We start from the raw sequence: 16,754 nt of genomic DNA on the forward strand, positions 1-16,754 counted from the left end.
AATGAAGAGGTTGTCACTGAAACTGACGCATATTTTAAGGCAAAAGACAAAGCGTTCTACAAAAGTGGTATTGATATGTTAAAGTTGCGCTGGAATGATTGTATCGCTCTTAATAGAGATTATATTGACTAATAAAGCCAATTTTGAATAATTTTTGTTTTTTTTGTTAGGCCCAGGGCTTTTCGGCTCATGTGTTAAAAATTCTTTATTGCTTTCATTTGCGATTTTATTTTGAATCCAATCAACCTTCTGCGAAGTTTTATCGATCGTTTGATTAAGTTTGTTGGTTACCGTTTTAATTCTACATTTCTATTTGAAATTTGAGAAAAACCTTTTATAATCAGCCTCTACATCATTTATTTTTCTTCTTCTAGTATTTCTTTAAGAAGAACACAAATCTTTTAAATTTTTGGACCAATTTTGTATATAATTTTGGTAATATTTTGAAAAAATTTACATCCCTAATACAGACACATAATGACATTCAAATGATAAGATTGTCAGCACAGTAAGGTTAAGCTGTTAATAGAGTATATTCGAACAAACTTAAAAGTTTGAATAAAAAGTCTCTGAGAAGAATTTTCAAATGAGTGAGAGTAATATTAGCGCCAGTATTAGCTTTTATGGATAAAATAATCCGAAACTCTTTGATATGAGTCGCAAAGTCCACATTTTTTATAACATTTGACAGTGGTGCCATTAAGGAAAGAAATAAGTTTTGAGATTTTTAAATGTATTTCTTGGGTATTTTTCGGACGTGAAGTAAGGTGCTCATGTTTCTTGCCAGGCGCAAACGTTTAATAGCAATTCAAACTGCATACGTTTCTATGGTAAATTTTTACCGAGATAAATTATGATACATTTTCATGAGATAATTTAAAAATAACTGTCATCGATTTTCCAGACCTTTATGAGTGTCGAATCGAACAAATAGCTGCTATAGATGTATTTCTGGAGATCTCTTCATCTTCTATACCTGAGCTTATTTGAAAACAAATTGTAACTCAGATATCGCTTGGGAGGCGTTTTGTTGGATAACTCATCACAATTATATGGTAGTCAGCGTAGTTGTATTTTGTAACTTTGGCACGATATTGTGTCTAAATACAGTTTCACTGCTTAAGCTATCCGTATTTCTAACTACTGCTTTCACACATTTCTATATTTAAAAATACTAATAAATGATAAGCAGTTTGAAATTCATAAATTAATATATGTATAAAACGGTTCCTTATTTTCAAATTTGTTAAAAATGTAGCGAATTGATAAGATTGCCGGTATAATAAAGTTAAGAACTTGTGGATCCAGCAATAAAAATATCAAGAGAAAAACGAAAAAACTGAAAACTGATAAACCGTTGTTATGAATTTCAAACTAAATGAGAGCCATACTGGCGCCAAAATGAGCGCTTGCGCCCATGGAGAATATGTAAAATTGCGAATACCCTAATATTTTCGATACAATATTTTTTTCTGTTGATATTTCATATAATAAAGTTTCAATGTCACATGGTATTGAAATGTTATTAAAAAAATTGTTTTTTGTTGTGTTTTTTTTTTTGTTTTTTGAAATTTATATAAAATTGCTATTTCTTAGTTCACTTTATAAAAGTAAACTATAGAAAGCCGAGTGAATTAAATAATATCGACATTTATTTACCACTACAGATAACCGGGACCCACGACATTTGGGTTTAAATAACTAGATATGATTTAAATTTTTATCCGATGACACTGTAAATTCGGCAGCATTTCTCAAAATTATTTGGGTCTTGATTTTCTGCTGCTAAAACAACAGCTGTTTCGGTCAGAGTAAGTGTCGGGCTTTTTTCTACGAAGTGTTTGAATTGATAAAAAGTTATAATAATTAAAAATAATTTGTTTACGAGATAGTCTTTGAGTCGCCCAGATGCCTGATAATACTAATATCGTTTGAAGAACAAGTTCTGTGTTTAAACTATGCGAATGGGAAAGTTCGAATAGTGGTATTCATCGTCTAAATTCCTTGTCTTGATAGAAAAAACAAATAGATTTGTTGAAAAACTGGTTAATAAATAGGAATATGAAAAATTCATACAAATATAAACCGATTTTTAAAAACATTAGTCTATTCTTTTCAATTCTTCCTTCGAATAGACATTTTTATATTTTCTGCCGAAAAGATGGTATATTTTAAAATTTCCTCTTATTTAACAAAAATGTCTTCTTTGAAAACGCGAGAATATTTTCGAACTAAAGAGATCCTTGCTATTGTAGTATTTGGGGTTTGTTTTGAGTTTCGAAACTACTAACTATAATTATATTGTAATATAGTAAATTTTTCACAAAAAGGATATTATAGTTGGAATTGGTTCTCGCAGAGCATCGACGATTTAATCCACAGAGGGACCACGAATTCCTTGTTAACACTGGCAAAATCAATAGTTACCTAACAACAGACAGGCAAAAAAGCCTGAATTGTACGTGTGTTATTTATTTACTTTTCAAATATTTAGAAAAACTGCCTCGTGTGAATAATTATTTTGTTTTTTAGAACAATGTGCTTTTTTAGTTTTATTAATTTTTATAAAAAATTTGCGCAATAAAACATTTCAGTTGTATTTACTAAATTTCATTAAAAAAATTTACTATTACAACCACTAATAGTGAACTTTCGAAGCCATCTGATATCGAATCAAAGTCTAAGCTTACTGAAACATTAAAGAAATATTTCAACTTCTAGTATGGTTAATGTATGTATTAATGTAAAGAGAAGAACTTTTGGATGGTACATTAAACACAGTTACAACTAAAAGGCGAAAAAGAGAAAGAGTGATAAAGCTTAAACCCTTCTCTGCTAGAACCACATTGAAAGCTTTAAAAAGCTAATAAGAATCATGATTTTATATCATGCTGCAGTGGTGGCACCCAACCGCCGAAAGCACCCTCCAGTTCTGCGGCAATTTTTAGACATAGTTTGTCTTGATATGGCGCAGCAACAACTTGAAAGCCAATCGGCAAACCTCGATGATCCAAACCCATTGGAACATGTGTGGCGGGGAAACCCAGTATGTTGAAGATGAGCATCAGATCCACGCCCACCAAATTTAACGTGCTGGTATGGAAGGCAAATGCGGAAGTAGGAAATGTGGGCAATAAGAGAACGCCATTGTCACCAAGCATTTTCTGTAAAAAAAAAAAAATTTATAGTTATTATATAATATAATATATTAAAAAATTTGAAATGGTTTGTATAATATAAATGGACATACCACTAATTCTTCCTTCAACGCTTTTCTTTCGTCGCGAAATTCTTTTGCTTTCTCTTCGGATAGGTAAATTTTTTTCATTCTTATCCATTCCATTATTACAGCGTCACGATTGTGTATCGATAGTCCAAAGAGTGATAAAATCAGCTGCCAAATTAGTTTACTGACTTTTGGTTTGGCTTCGTTTGTTATGCTGGGTAAACCTTTTATTTCCGCGAGAGCGCTTAAACCGATTTCTCTAGCATGCACGAATTTATCCAATTTAATCTATTTCAGTAATATATAAAAGAATATTATAATTTATTGATTTCATAGAACATAAGTTATGTTGAATAAGCAAAGGCTGTAGAGATTCACATGGGAGCCAAAATGACATATTCGGGGTTTCTTAATGATTTCAATATTTTGGAACTTGGTTGTGAGAGAGCGAGTTGACCACGGTGGGGCATTTCCGTTTACAAGAAGATCTCGTTAATGTTGCCGAGTAAGTTTACACGTTCTACCGAAAACGGTCTCCACTTCCGATAACTCAAGTTGCCCAAACTGAGTGTGTCTCAGTCGTCACAAACCAGTACTTCAGGGCACAATGTTGTTCCATAGACGTCGTCGAAAATATCCAGCATTATGACACACCGTGAAATTACAGCTTTATATTTAAATTAGCCTTAAAGCTTGAAATTAACAGACAAATACTTGCCCGAATTTCGAATAGGAATGTGCTTTATCTGCCGATTATCGATTTGAAAGAAAAAATAAAAGCATTTTTCTTAAGTTTTGAAGTAGGCGATGTAGGCAACCATATAACTTTTCTCAATAAAAATATGCTATTTTTGGCCCTCTGCCCTCTTCATTCTTGCTTTCTTGTTGACTTGGAAACAGAGCATTTTCTCTTCACCATATGTCTACTCGCTCCTCTTCCTATCACTACCACTAATTTTTATAATAGAAGAAAACTTATAAAAATTCAATGTCTTGCCTCCTCTGTGGTAAGTCCACCCTTTTGGAAGCATTTTACTGCTCTGGTTATGGCCAGACGAATGTCGAAATCAGTTGGCTGGTGCATGAATGCCGCAAAACCATTAAAACCGTAAGCATAGTAGATCTGTAAAGGAAATTAAAATTTTTTTTTTTAAGTTTTTCAAATACTTCATCATTCATTTCTATACCTTTATGTTCTTCAATTGAATTGGTTCGCCAAATTTCAATTTCTTTACATCTTCACCAGCCATTACTTGCATTAGTATGGGTAAATCTTTAGCAAAACGTGTTATCGGCCCTGAGACCAGGTACTGTGCGAAAATCGGATCGTCGCTGTAAGGAAAGCTACCCTTAATTGAAACCAAACCGCCGGTCGGTTTATGTCCAAATACACCACAAAACATCGAGGGCAAACGAATTGAGCCGCCAATATCCGAACCAAAACCGAAGACTGAAGCGCCTGCGCCATTTAAAGCGCCCTGTTGGCAATATAATGAAAACATTGTCTCCTTTATTTGAAGATCCAAACAAAAAGTAGTTGGTAATTATTTTACCTCTCCTCCAGATGAACCGCCAGCCACTCGGTTGAGATCATATGGATTACGACACTTTCCATACATTTTGGAGTTCGTTTCGTAGCTCATGCAAAACTCGGGATTTGCTGAAACTAAAAGTGGTATACAACCCGCTAATTTAAGGCGCTCAACGATTTCATTATCACGTTCACATTTCATATTCGTGCGATAAATATTGCCGACAACAAACGAAAGACCTATGAATAGAAACATAAATATAGAAGAGAGAAAAAAATATAAAAATATCTCTTCAGGCCTTTGGTTTCTTTGCGCCTCATTCTTTGTGTGCTTTGAATTCTCAGTTAAAAACTATTAATTTACTAGTTTATTGATCCCTGGTTTTTTTTATAACAAAAAAATGTAAGAATATATGAAGAATAACATGGGTTCAAGAGAATATGTTAAAACGTCTATATTACACATGCTACACATATGTATAACACAATATCCGTCCGTGAGCTGTATTATGATAGTCAAATCATTTAGTGTCTGGGAAGATATGTACGAGGAATTACTACTTTAACAGTATGAAAATCATTGTTTTGATAGTTTAGCATAATCTTAACTCAGACTTCGGCATCTTAGTTTGAAGAACTTTATTCTAAGAAAAATTAGGGATGAAAAGTTTTATGTTAGCGGAAGGTTATTGGATTTACAACATTCATTCCTTGTTTCATAATACAACAGGAAATGTGAGAAATTGGGTTATAGCCATGCCAATGCTGTTAAGTTCGAAGCTAGTACGTTAGTCGAGTAACCTTTAATTCACGTTGTATAAATGCAAGAGTCACGGTCTATTGCGTTACAAAGATAAGATTTTCCATTAAGACATCTCTCTCCTACAGTTTTGTGATTGCTTGGCGCAGTATTGTTTGAGCACGCGTCGGAGATAAACACCAGTAAAGAGAAAATACGCTATATTCTACAGTTTTTTTTAGATACAAAAACTAATGCCAGGCAGCTGAAATTGTGTATAGTGTTTATGGTTCTGATACTGTAACAGCCAACTGTTTCGATTGCCCAAAAATTGCACATAAGGCTAGATACAAGAAGAAGCTCGATATATGGGTGTCACTCGAGTTACCCCAAAAAAATCTCATGAACCGAAAAATCAGCAAATCGCTGGCAGTGTCAAGCGAAAACGGTCGTGGTCGAATCACGGTGAGCTGGCGCAAGTGATGGCGAAGTTGGTATTAATGGTTAAAATGAAACATAAAAGCTGACCTTAAGTGTCATCTCGCAAATGCGGAAATGTTATTTATATGGTTTTCAAAGCTTTATGAATCATTACATATTATTCGGTTATTTATTGGTAATTATAAATATTAATGGTTTGCATAAAATAAGTATTAGCGGTCTCTAAAAGTTTAGAAAGTTCAATACAGACACGGTCTACAGTTTTCAGCTCACCTTTCAATCCGGCCGACTCTTTTACTGTGAACGGTATACCCAACAAGGGGTAGCGTCTGAAGAGTGCGATTAACTGCTCGTCATTGGCTTTGGCGATTAAACTATCCGCATGTTTTGCATCCTTCAGCGCTTGTTCGAAGCGATTGTCAAGGACGGCATTTAAACTTCCATTGACCGCCTGTATTCGTGTGATGTACGCTTGCACCAGCTGTTGGGAGGTGATCTGCGAAATACTTTATTAATCAATATGCTATTGTTATAAATATTCAAAATCTTTAATACCTTTTTTTGTCGCAGCTCTACAATTAAATCGCCTACAGATTTTAGCAGCACTGCATCTTGAATTGGTGGATAAGTCGGCAGCTTGCGCGGCATTAGCAAATTAACGAGCGTGTTGACGATACAGCAGATTAAATTGCCAATGGCAAACATAACACGCAACATGACAAGCATTTTACTGAATACGGCATGCAAATATGATCTTCTGGGAAAGTGTATGCAAAAAAAAATTGTTTTTTATTTAGTATACATTTTATGGAAATTAGCTCTTTAATATTTCGGGTGTATGCTCATGCCGTCATCTTAGGAATTTTCTACCAATTTTTTCTTAAGTAAAATCTATACAGCCAAAACAAGAAAAATACTCTCTATGTATGCTAATGCAGCTAAGTCAGAAGTTTTCAATAAATTAATGCAGTAAACTAAATTAATTTATTTTTCAGATTTTAAAAAAGTTAACCTGTACTATTTCTTTCCTCCAGTTTAAAAATCAAATCGTATTATAAAATCTAAAAAATCTAAATTATGGAAGAAAAGAGTTGTTGCTCGTGATGGTTTGTCAATATCAAGGTTGATTTTGTTTTTATACTTCCGCAACATGTTGCAACGGAGACTATAATAGTTTTGTTCAACTAACGATTGTTTGTATCACCTCAAACTAATCGATATAGCTATAGAGCTGTATATATATATAAATTGTCAGGATGACGAGAATTCCGAGGGACTGTCTGTTTGTTTGTCCGTCCGTCCAAGCAATAACTTGAGTAAAAATTAAGATGTCTTAACGAAGCTTCGTAAACGTTGCCAAGTAAACCAATGTCGATAACTCACTGAATAAATGCGCCACAAGCACCAAATTTTACAACCAAAATGGCAGGGAAGGACTTTATAGCATTTATAGTGGTATGAATGGTTTACGATGATTTAATCTGATTTATTTTATCAACTTTTCCAAAATTTCGTTCTCCTAACGATGTTATTAAATTCTACATAATCCACTAACATGTGGATAGGCGAAATGAGATTTTAGAGACTTGTGTACAATATATATCGCTTTGCTATATAAAAGTATATAAACTTAATACGTCCTCAGTTTCACAACTATAATGTTTCCAGGGGGGCACTTGAGACCTGTCTTTATTCTTAACAACTGGCGATCATGCTTGCTTAGGTAAAAGTTAAGTATATTGCAATGTCCAGGCTTTATTTGTAGAATATTACTTGTGTCTCAAGAGGATACTCAATCTCCTTGTTTACATTATGTGGTACTTTGGCTCATATAATAATATTATATTCACACAATATATATTTACAAGCAACTAAGGTAGAAATATGCCATTCAGGGTCACATAGAACTCTGGCACAATTTCTCAAACACAAAATAAGTTAGAAATGTTAATAGATTTCATAATATTTCACACTTTTAAATTCTCATAATTTGCATGAATAGTTAATATTCGGTTTCACTCAAACTTAGTTCGTCCTTATTTGTTAAATTTTATATATTTTATGTTTTGGGCCTGAATGCTTGAGCAGGGTATATTAAGTTTGCCACGAAGTTTACAACATCCAGAAGAAAACGTCGGAGACCTTTTATATTTTTGTGTAATCGATCGGCATGATCAGTGTGTCCGTCTGTCTGTATATACGCGAACTAGTCCCACAGATTTTGAGATATCTGAAATTTTCCACACGTCCTTTATATCTCTTAGAATTATTAACACTATGCCCTTATATGGAAAGTTTTTTTATTTGGCGAGTTATCTTCAAGGAAGCTTGGCATGAATTATTGTCCAAGGCAACAGTAAAATCTCCGAAAAAAATTTTCAAATCGGATCACTTTAGGGTATAGCTGTCGTACAAACTGATCGATAAAAATCCAGTCCTTGTATGGAACATTTTTTAGTTGACGAGATAGCTTCTCGAAATTATTGTCCAAGGCAAACGTACAATCTCCAAATAAATTGTTTAGAGCGGACCATTATAGCATAATGCTGCCATACAAATTGACAGAGCAAAATTAAGTTGTTGTATGTAAACTCTCTTATCTGTGAAGGGTATTATAGATGCGGTGCAACCGTAGTTAACGTTTTTTGTTAAAGCTTCGTTTCGGAAATTATTTTAGTACTTTTTATATTGGCGATCAAATAAATTCTTTACATTGTTTTTTAACGCAAGTGATTAACATTTTTTGGTTTTTTTGAAAAATCAACTTCACATTAGCTAGCTACATTTTTGAATTCTAATATAACTGTTATTGTATTTAATTTTTACATATACATTTTTACACAATTTTTCTTTAATAAAGACACACTTTTCTTCTCATTCATAAATATATTTTTTCTGCCATAAATACTCATATGTATTATTTATTTTAAATTTACTGTATTTTTTTTAGCGTAAGCGATTACTCACTATTCGCTAAGTTAAATGTTTACTATCGTAAATCCTCGATTCGATCGCTATGTTGATTGCGTTCAGCCCGATTTGTGTAAATCGCCCGTGTCGTTGTTGTTTTCACCTTCAGTACGCGTCCACTACTGAGGTGCAATCGATTAGGCTTAGCCCCAGTAGGGCCAACAGAACGTTTTAATCAAATGCCCATATTTGCTTATCCGTTCCAACATATGTATGTACGTATTTAGTCGGATTTAAGTACAGGTACTTATAAATTTAGTATCATTACAATTACGCACACCCAGTCAAAAGGTCAGCTGATGTATAGCTTTTTGTTGTTTAATTTTTTCGCTGTTATTTGCGTTATGAGACAAAGTTCAATTTAACTCACTCTTACCTTCAATGCATAAATTTTTGTAAGTAGCGAAATCATTTGCTTTAAATGATTTGCAATCACTAATATATTCCGCTATGCAGTTGTGCTACTATATACATACATATGTATATGTTTGTATTACTATATGCAAAGATTTGTATGTGTGTTAAATTCTATTTCAAATTGTTATTGTTGTTGTTCGGTTTCTAAGCAGATTGCACGCCTTAATGTGTTGTCATTTGATGACACAGTATTTGCTAGTTATCAAGAGTGCATTGTTTAACCCCTTCGGAGATCAGAAGACGTCAACTTTGGTGAAAGATCGAAGCTATATTTTGATATAGAATAAAAGTGGGCTTGCGCATGCGGTAAGAAGCTTGCTGAATCCTATGTCAAGCAGAAAAGAAGGGAAGATTAGAAGAGATCTAGAGAGCGTAAGAGAGAGATATACAAAGAGAGAGAGGGAAGACTGAGAGAGAGAGAGTAAACTTCGGCGAATCCACTTCGTGGGTAATGTATAAGCACAAAATTATTTTCAAAGAGATATAATTATAATAATAAAAGTATGAGAAATTTAAACTTAGCAAAACTGGTTACTTAAAAACAAAACGATGTCAAAGTAACTAAGAAATTTGATAGCGTTCCCTAAAAATAAACCAAATGACAATTATTGGAGGCATATGCAGCTGGAAGGTTCATACGAAGGTGCCTCTAGTTAACGGCCGGTAACTGGCAATTAGAATAATATACAAGGCTCTAAAACGAAAAGAAAAGACATCTTCGAAAGAGAAAAAGAGGGAGAGTTAGAGGTACAGAGAGAGAGAGAGAGAGTAAGAAATAGAGACAAGAAAATCATTCAAAGTATCCTAAATTGCAGATTTCAAAAGATCCAATAGTTATAAGAACGAACGAGCTAAAATCCTGTCTAGGAACCATTAGACAAACTAGAAGACTAGACTAGAACCTTAACAAAAAAAGTAATAACCTTAAACAATTTCTACTATACAAGTATGGTGCATCAACCATATATTGGTTGATATTATTCGGGAATATATATTGGGTCTATAATTATATTCGTGTGGTTTGTCAACATATGGCATAACTTGATTATTATTCAATTGTTCCAATATTCCGAACAAGCGTTAGAAAGTTATTGTCTACGTATTTTCATTATTTCTCAATATATAACCATCTGCCGATCGTCATCGTATTTTGTTCGAAATTTGTGGTAAGCATGATTTAGGCAGCCATTTTAAATGTTTAAAAGCAATGAAATTGGGTGCCATTTGAACTTTATCAAAGGGATATTCAACGACGAATTTGCTTCTTTAACGACTACAAAAAGAAGAATCGAATCAAATTGAGACTGGTGAGTAGAAATGTAATCTGGCCAACCACCCATATCAAAAACAGAATATCCATGATGTCAAGATAATGTTCTGTATTTGGTCAGCAGTGCGTGCTGCATTATGGCTTCAAAAACCGGGTGAAACCATTGTTGTTTTTGTTGTAGCGGCAGAAATCTGCCGAGTTGACAGTCCTTGGCCGGAATAAACCCGGGTCCGTTCCGGTTACGTAGACCCGACTGTCGTGGGAACGTGGGTGAAACCATTAATGGGGAACGCTACTGACAACAACTTGTCAAATTCGTTGTCGAAAAACGCCCGGAATTTGCGATTAGACACGAGACCATTTTGGAAAACTGCGGTTGATGTGTGACTTGAATTTGATAACTCTTCAGCGAGCCTAATTGAAAAAGAAGAACAGTTATCTCATTTGATAGACAGCCAGACATTTCAAGTTGGGTAATGAGCGTTTTTTAATTTTCGACAAATTTGGACCGAAGTTGTTCATTTAATTGCAGTTCTGCTTCGATGAACATAAAACATTCTATGAGGCTTTTATTGAGCGTATATTTCCATAGTAGTTGAACAGAAATTATCGATAATAAAAGCAACTATTTGTGATATTAGACATTAGAGGGTTAAACTATGTATTACATCGACTAACTTATTATGTTAGTCTTATATAGACGTCATAGGAATGTCGACTGTTAAAATTTTTTTTTAATGTATTATAAGTAATTATTTCTTTGTTAATAATAATAAATATGTATGTGGTGGTAGTGTGGTATTTGGCATTAGAACTAATGTATTGAATAAACTTACTAACAACAATAACATATAATATTCTAAACTAATATTTACTCGTCATTTGTGTACATGTGAACGTAAGATATTACTTTCTCAATCACAGCTCAGTGGAAATTGATAAACTATTTACTGAGCAATTGAATGCATTCAACAATTCCGCTACTGACTGCGGTTTTAAAATGGGCTTTAGAACATGTGGCGGCTGACAGACGCAAGCTGCTGGGTAATTTAAAGCGGGTTTGTAAATTTTTATGCAATTAATTGGCGGGTTTGTCGTTTGAGTAATACAATTGCGATATTATATAAAATTTACTAGATATCGACAGCTATTAAATGTTGTTTTGACAAAGCGTTTTGATTTTATGATATTTGAACGAGTAAAAGCATAACTGTAATTAGCAGATACCGTTGTTTCTTATTCTTGTTTAGATATGTCTTAATTAGTAAATATTAGTATTAGTAAGTATTAGTATATGCTTTTAAGCAAGAACAAAATTCATTGAGAACAAATGTTTTTACCACCTCTATACATGGTATGAAAATGGACGAAATCTGGTGGCAACTCCCCATATAACGGTACTGTAAAAAACTACTAAAAGCGATCAATTAAGCACTAAATACCCCAGAGACATAAAGTATTATCCCTGGAATGTTATGATAGGACTTTATAGTAACATATATATTGAATCTTGTTATGGTGCTGGATATGTTATAGAAATTCGAAGAGAATCCTTTTCTGATAATAATATGCCTGTATGTCGAAAATGGGTTGTATCGGGTTAATAATTCCTTCAGCCCTCATATACCTTATACTTGTAGAATGATTTTCGAACTACTGGCTGACTTTATATCGCATATTTCAGCAAATAACAGAGTATGAAATGTTCGGTTACACCCGAACTTAGATCTTCCTTACTTGTTGAATTTTAAGGTTTAGTAAAAAGAAATATATTAATTTTGCATTGAATTGAATGTTTTTTTAGCATATTTAGAACTTTCCGTTTTAGATCAAATATGCTCCTTTTCCTTCCTATTTCGAAAGTAATTTCCACTGACATACAATATTAAAGCCTCTTTCCTATTAGTAAAAAATCGGTACAATCGACTTTCACAAACTTCGCTTGTGGAGAGTTTTTCACCAGCGAAATCATTCGCTAAAGACAGGAACAGGTAATAATCACTTGGTGTCAGGTGCGGACTGTAAATGGTTGTAAATGGCACTGTTAATCCTGGTTTGGTCACAGTGGCCAATCGAAACAGTGCTATGTTAACATAACAGTCGGACTTGATGATTTCCATTATTTGATAAATATTGTGGTCACTTGGTTTTCCCAAGCGCGGTGCATCCTTAACCTCAAAATTTCGGAAAGAGAATCGACGAAATTACCCGCTTTTTGTTATTTGAAATGCTGATGTAGTGAAAACACATGCCTTCGAATTTTTTAAATTGGCAGTTTAAAATCATTAAGTTTGATTATTTAATTATAATTATTACACCTAGTAATCCTGTTATTTTTCAAGTAAGGAAGATTTCTTATCTTATATAAGCGCCTACAGAACTATGTGATACTTTTCAGTGAATGCCTACCTTTTTCGCACATATCCACATCAAAAAACTTTACGCCTCTCATGCCTAAATTAAAATCGCAGCAGCTACTAAATATTTGAGGACAGATTTGTATTAATCGTGACGCGAATATGAACTGAAAAAAGTTTCAAAGTTCATCGTGTCCTGGTTGGTTCCTGTATGTTGCCTATACTGCAACATTTGTCAGTGGTGGTAAAGTTAAGAAAAAATATGTAAAATTTTATACCCTGAACAGGCGATATTAAGTTTGCCACGAAGTTTGTAACACTCAGAAGGAAACGTCGGAGACCCTATAAAGTATATATTCTATATATATGAACAATGATTTAGCCATGTCCGTCTGTCTGTATATATGAAAACTAGTCTCTTAGCAACGGAACGAGGCCGACGAAACTCGGAAGGCTTTATGCTGATAATATCAAAAGTTTTTTGGATGTGCTTGAAAATGACTTAAGGTGTAACTTTCATACCACTTAAATGGGTGAAAAAAAGAATGCCTTTGTAATTAAAATGCAAACTCGTTTTTGTTCTAATAATATTCATTAATAATCATTTATTTAATCTGTAATTATTGTTTTTTGTTACATTTTCCCTTTTCGTATTAAACAAAGGAAATTTAAAAAAAATCAATAAATATAGAAATCGCAACTAAATCTTGCTAACGATTTAAAACGGAAATTAGAAGAAATATACACTTATTGACAAACAATCGGCTATAAGTATTAAGTATAGTGTATGTAAAAAGTAATGGATATTTGTAATTATAAATGTAGGCAGCACTGAATGTTTGTATATATTTACATAAATACATATGAGTATATAACTTGCTTGTATAAAAGTAGTAAGCATACAGCGTATTAGCAGCAAGTGGGTGCATAAATTGCATACAGTAGCAGTCAAAAGTCATAAGGTATACGTATACAGATTTTAACCAATAAACTTAATAAATATGTACAATATATGTACAGCTTTATTGACATTTACTCCGTCTAATATTTTGTGGACATATGTAAGTGGTAAATATTTATGCAATGATACCTATATATCAGCTTCCTCTTCACTATATTTTTGTTGTTTAACTCATCATCACTGATGAATTAGCATTGATATTAATTTATGCAGTTTGCTAATAAATATCTTTAATTAGCTAAAGGTGGTGTTTAATAAAACGTGTGGTGTGGTGATGTAATATTGCATTTCTATTTTCTTTGCACACCCCTTTGGTTGTTGTTATTGCCTGAATTCCTTTAATTATTGTTTACTGTTGAAGTAAATATTAACTTTGATTGTTTTATTGATTTAAAAATATTTTCCATTTCAATTATTCTTCTAATAATATTCATTCATGACTTTGCTATTATTTGCGTTCGCTATAAAAAGCACAGTTTTTGCAAGTTTATGGGAAAGTTGTGCTTGCATGTTTGTACAACCGGTTTGTGACTTGGCTATTATTTATTTTGTGTGTTATAAGCAGTTATAAAATGAGTTTGAAGCCTCACTTTTGATTGTATGGTTCGTATGTGGATCTCACTTGGCGTATACGTAACTTTTAACAGTATGACATAAATATGTGTATACCGTGTTTATAATCAGAATGTCCTAAACTGTAAATTTTAAGTGTTAATGTTTTGTGTGAAGAAAAAATATGATATTTCCAATTAAAAATTTTAAGAGGCACTTCCTTGATATTTGGAACAATAGTATGCCTCCAAGCTTTGCAAAGCAGTAACTAAACATAATTTATGCCAAATATTGGCATTAAACTGGTGGTCAATTTTCATGAACTGATCTTCTGATCTTTAATTGGCTTAGCATTTTAAAACTGAAATGATTTTCCCGGCATAAATACTTTTTTGTAATTTTTAAATACTAACATAATAATATTTCTAACAAAAATTGCCTTGTACATGGTGGTATTTTAAGAAATACTATATAGTAATTTTAGAAATACTAGCAGTTCTATTAAAATAATTAAATTATTATTGAAATAATATTTAATAATATAATTGACGATGTGAAAAGAACTTTGACTGAAATAGGCAGGGCCAAATTCTGAAAACACTAAGACTTTGATATGGCTGATATTGAATTTGAAGACTTAAAAATTAATTTAATAATACAGTTTACGGAATCAGAACTGTAAAATAAATTACTAGTCTTGTAAGAAATTCATCACATTTACATAGCATACTTTTTGGCGCTCACTCATAATGAGAAAGGGAAAGCTTTTACGGAAAGAAAGTACGCTAAGAGAGATAAGAAAAATTGTATTGACCTAGTTGGTCCTCTGAAAGAAAAGAAGAGACAATTGAAGATCGAAAGCTAAAATGATTTCGCGAGAGATTCACTTTAAACACTTCAGCAAACATTATTCTCTAGTTGCTTTTTAGAATCGAAACATGAAGTGTTAGAAGGACTTTTCAATTATTCGTAATGAAAAGAAATTAACTTAAAAATAAAATTTATCAAACCTTTTAGCATATGTATTCTTCTGGACTGGTATATTTTGAAAAATAGTTCTCAAGAGTTTTTCTCTAATATTAATAATATTAGTTTTAATTCAAATAACTGGAAAATTCTTGTCATATAAGCGTACTTTATCAGATAGAGCTCCGCTTTATTATATTTTTGATTAAACTCAAACAAACTGCTCTATATTCCTGTTTATAAATTGCTAAAAAAGTCTAGTTTCGGTGAAACATGTGAGTGAATAAATTTCTCTTCTCTGAAATATACAAAATATGCTAAAAGTAATGTAAATTGACAAGTTTATATAATTAAATGGGTGTTTTTTTTTAAATTTTTTATTTGCAAGAAAACATTGAACAAGTAATAAAATGGCCAATGATTTATTTGTTTAAATTTGATAAATTTTTGAATTTGAAGTGAATTTCGGCAAAATGGCCAACGGGACTGCGTCTAACAAACCATTAAAAATCGTCTGCATGTACATATGTATATATATTGTGGTATTCGATATATTTGATTTTATTTCAAATTGTAAGGAAGTATGGAGAAATTCTCAGGAGTCTCCTCAAAGCAATTGGCACTCCAAATAACAGGTGTTTTTTGACGTGTGGTTTTCAATAAGGCAATACTTTTTTCAAAGTTGTTTTTTTTGACAGCTGCTGCTTGATTTATACTCAGTTGGTATTGCCATTTTATAACGAGTAGACTTACTCCGGAACAACGTTTGCAAATCGTTCAAATTGATTACCAAAGTAATGGTTTGGCGCTCGCGTCCATTATGCGTTGAAGCTCCCAATTGGTTGAATGAGTACGTTAATAAACAAAATTGTCACATTTGGAGTGATGACAATCCATAAGTCACTGTTGAGAAGCCGTTACATCCCCAAAAAGTCACTGTTTGGTGTGCTCTATAGGTAGAGGGAATTATTGGTCCATATTTCCTTAAAAATGAAGTCGGTCATAATGTTATGGTATAGTAATTTATTTAGGTGAGTGCATAATCTTGCGTCGTATGCCTCTAAGATTATGCAATTTAATACCGTTGGACTATTTTTTGTGGAGTTATGTGAAATCGCTTGTTTACGCAGATAAACCAAAGACGATTGACGCCTTGGAAATGCCAATTGTTGCAAAAAGTGGTCGAAAATTGGACCTCTCAGCGGTAATTTTCTCGAAATATGGCATAACCTTATGTTTAAATAAAGCTAAATTCAAGGCCATAACATTAAACCATATGCACTTTATTTCTTCTTGAAAATCACATGTCTAAAAAAACGACCAT

At 32.8% G+C, this 16,754-nt stretch overlaps 1 protein-coding gene across 5 annotated transcripts; it reads right to left on the minus strand.

Annotated features, from left to right (window-relative positions):
* Positions 1-2,715: 2,715 nt before the first annotated feature.
* Positions 2,716-9,055, minus strand: LOC106625784 (fatty-acid amide hydrolase 2). Of its 5 annotated transcripts, none has more exons than XM_036356808.2 (8): positions 8,874-9,055; positions 6,493-6,694; positions 6,211-6,433; positions 4,780-4,997; positions 4,414-4,704; positions 4,224-4,349; positions 3,251-3,514; positions 2,716-3,164 (listed from the first exon to the last, which is right to left on the minus strand). In XM_036356808.2, the coding sequence occupies exons 2-8, from the start codon at positions 6,661-6,663 to the stop codon at positions 2,874-2,876; spliced, it is 1,584 nt and encodes a 527-aa protein (XP_036212701.2). In that variant the 5' UTR covers positions 6,664-6,694; positions 8,874-9,055; the 3' UTR covers positions 2,716-2,873. The 5 variants fall into 5 exon arrangements, with proteins under 5 accessions (XP_036212701.2, XP_069962073.1, XP_036212700.2 ...); XM_070105972.1 differs by having other exon boundaries at positions 8,928-9,054; XM_036356807.2 differs by having other exon boundaries at positions 6,493-6,691; positions 8,905-9,054.
* Between the last annotated feature and the right edge of the window lie 7,699 nt (positions 9,056-16,754).

The sequence above is a fragment of the Bactrocera oleae genome, chromosome 2 (assembly GCF_042242935.1).
Source record: "Bactrocera oleae isolate idBacOlea1 chromosome 2, idBacOlea1, whole genome shotgun sequence".
In the NCBI taxonomy this organism is placed as follows: Eukaryota; Metazoa; Arthropoda; class Insecta; order Diptera; family Tephritidae; genus Bactrocera; species Bactrocera oleae.

Bases quoted from the DNA above. Each gene is read 5' to 3' on its own strand.
- LOC106625784 (XM_036356808.2), bottom strand. From the start codon at position 6,663: ATGCTTGTCATGTTGCGTGTTATGTTTGCCATTGGCAATTTAATCTGC. The intron at 4,998-6,210 runs GTGAGCTGAAAA...TTCTATTCATAG, and splicing joins AGAGTCGGCCGGATTGAAAG to GTCTTTCGTTTGTTGTCGGC. The intron at 4,350-4,413 runs GTATAGAAATGA...TTTCCTTTACAG, and splicing joins TTCAATTGAAGAACATAAAG to ATCTACTATGCTTACGGTTT.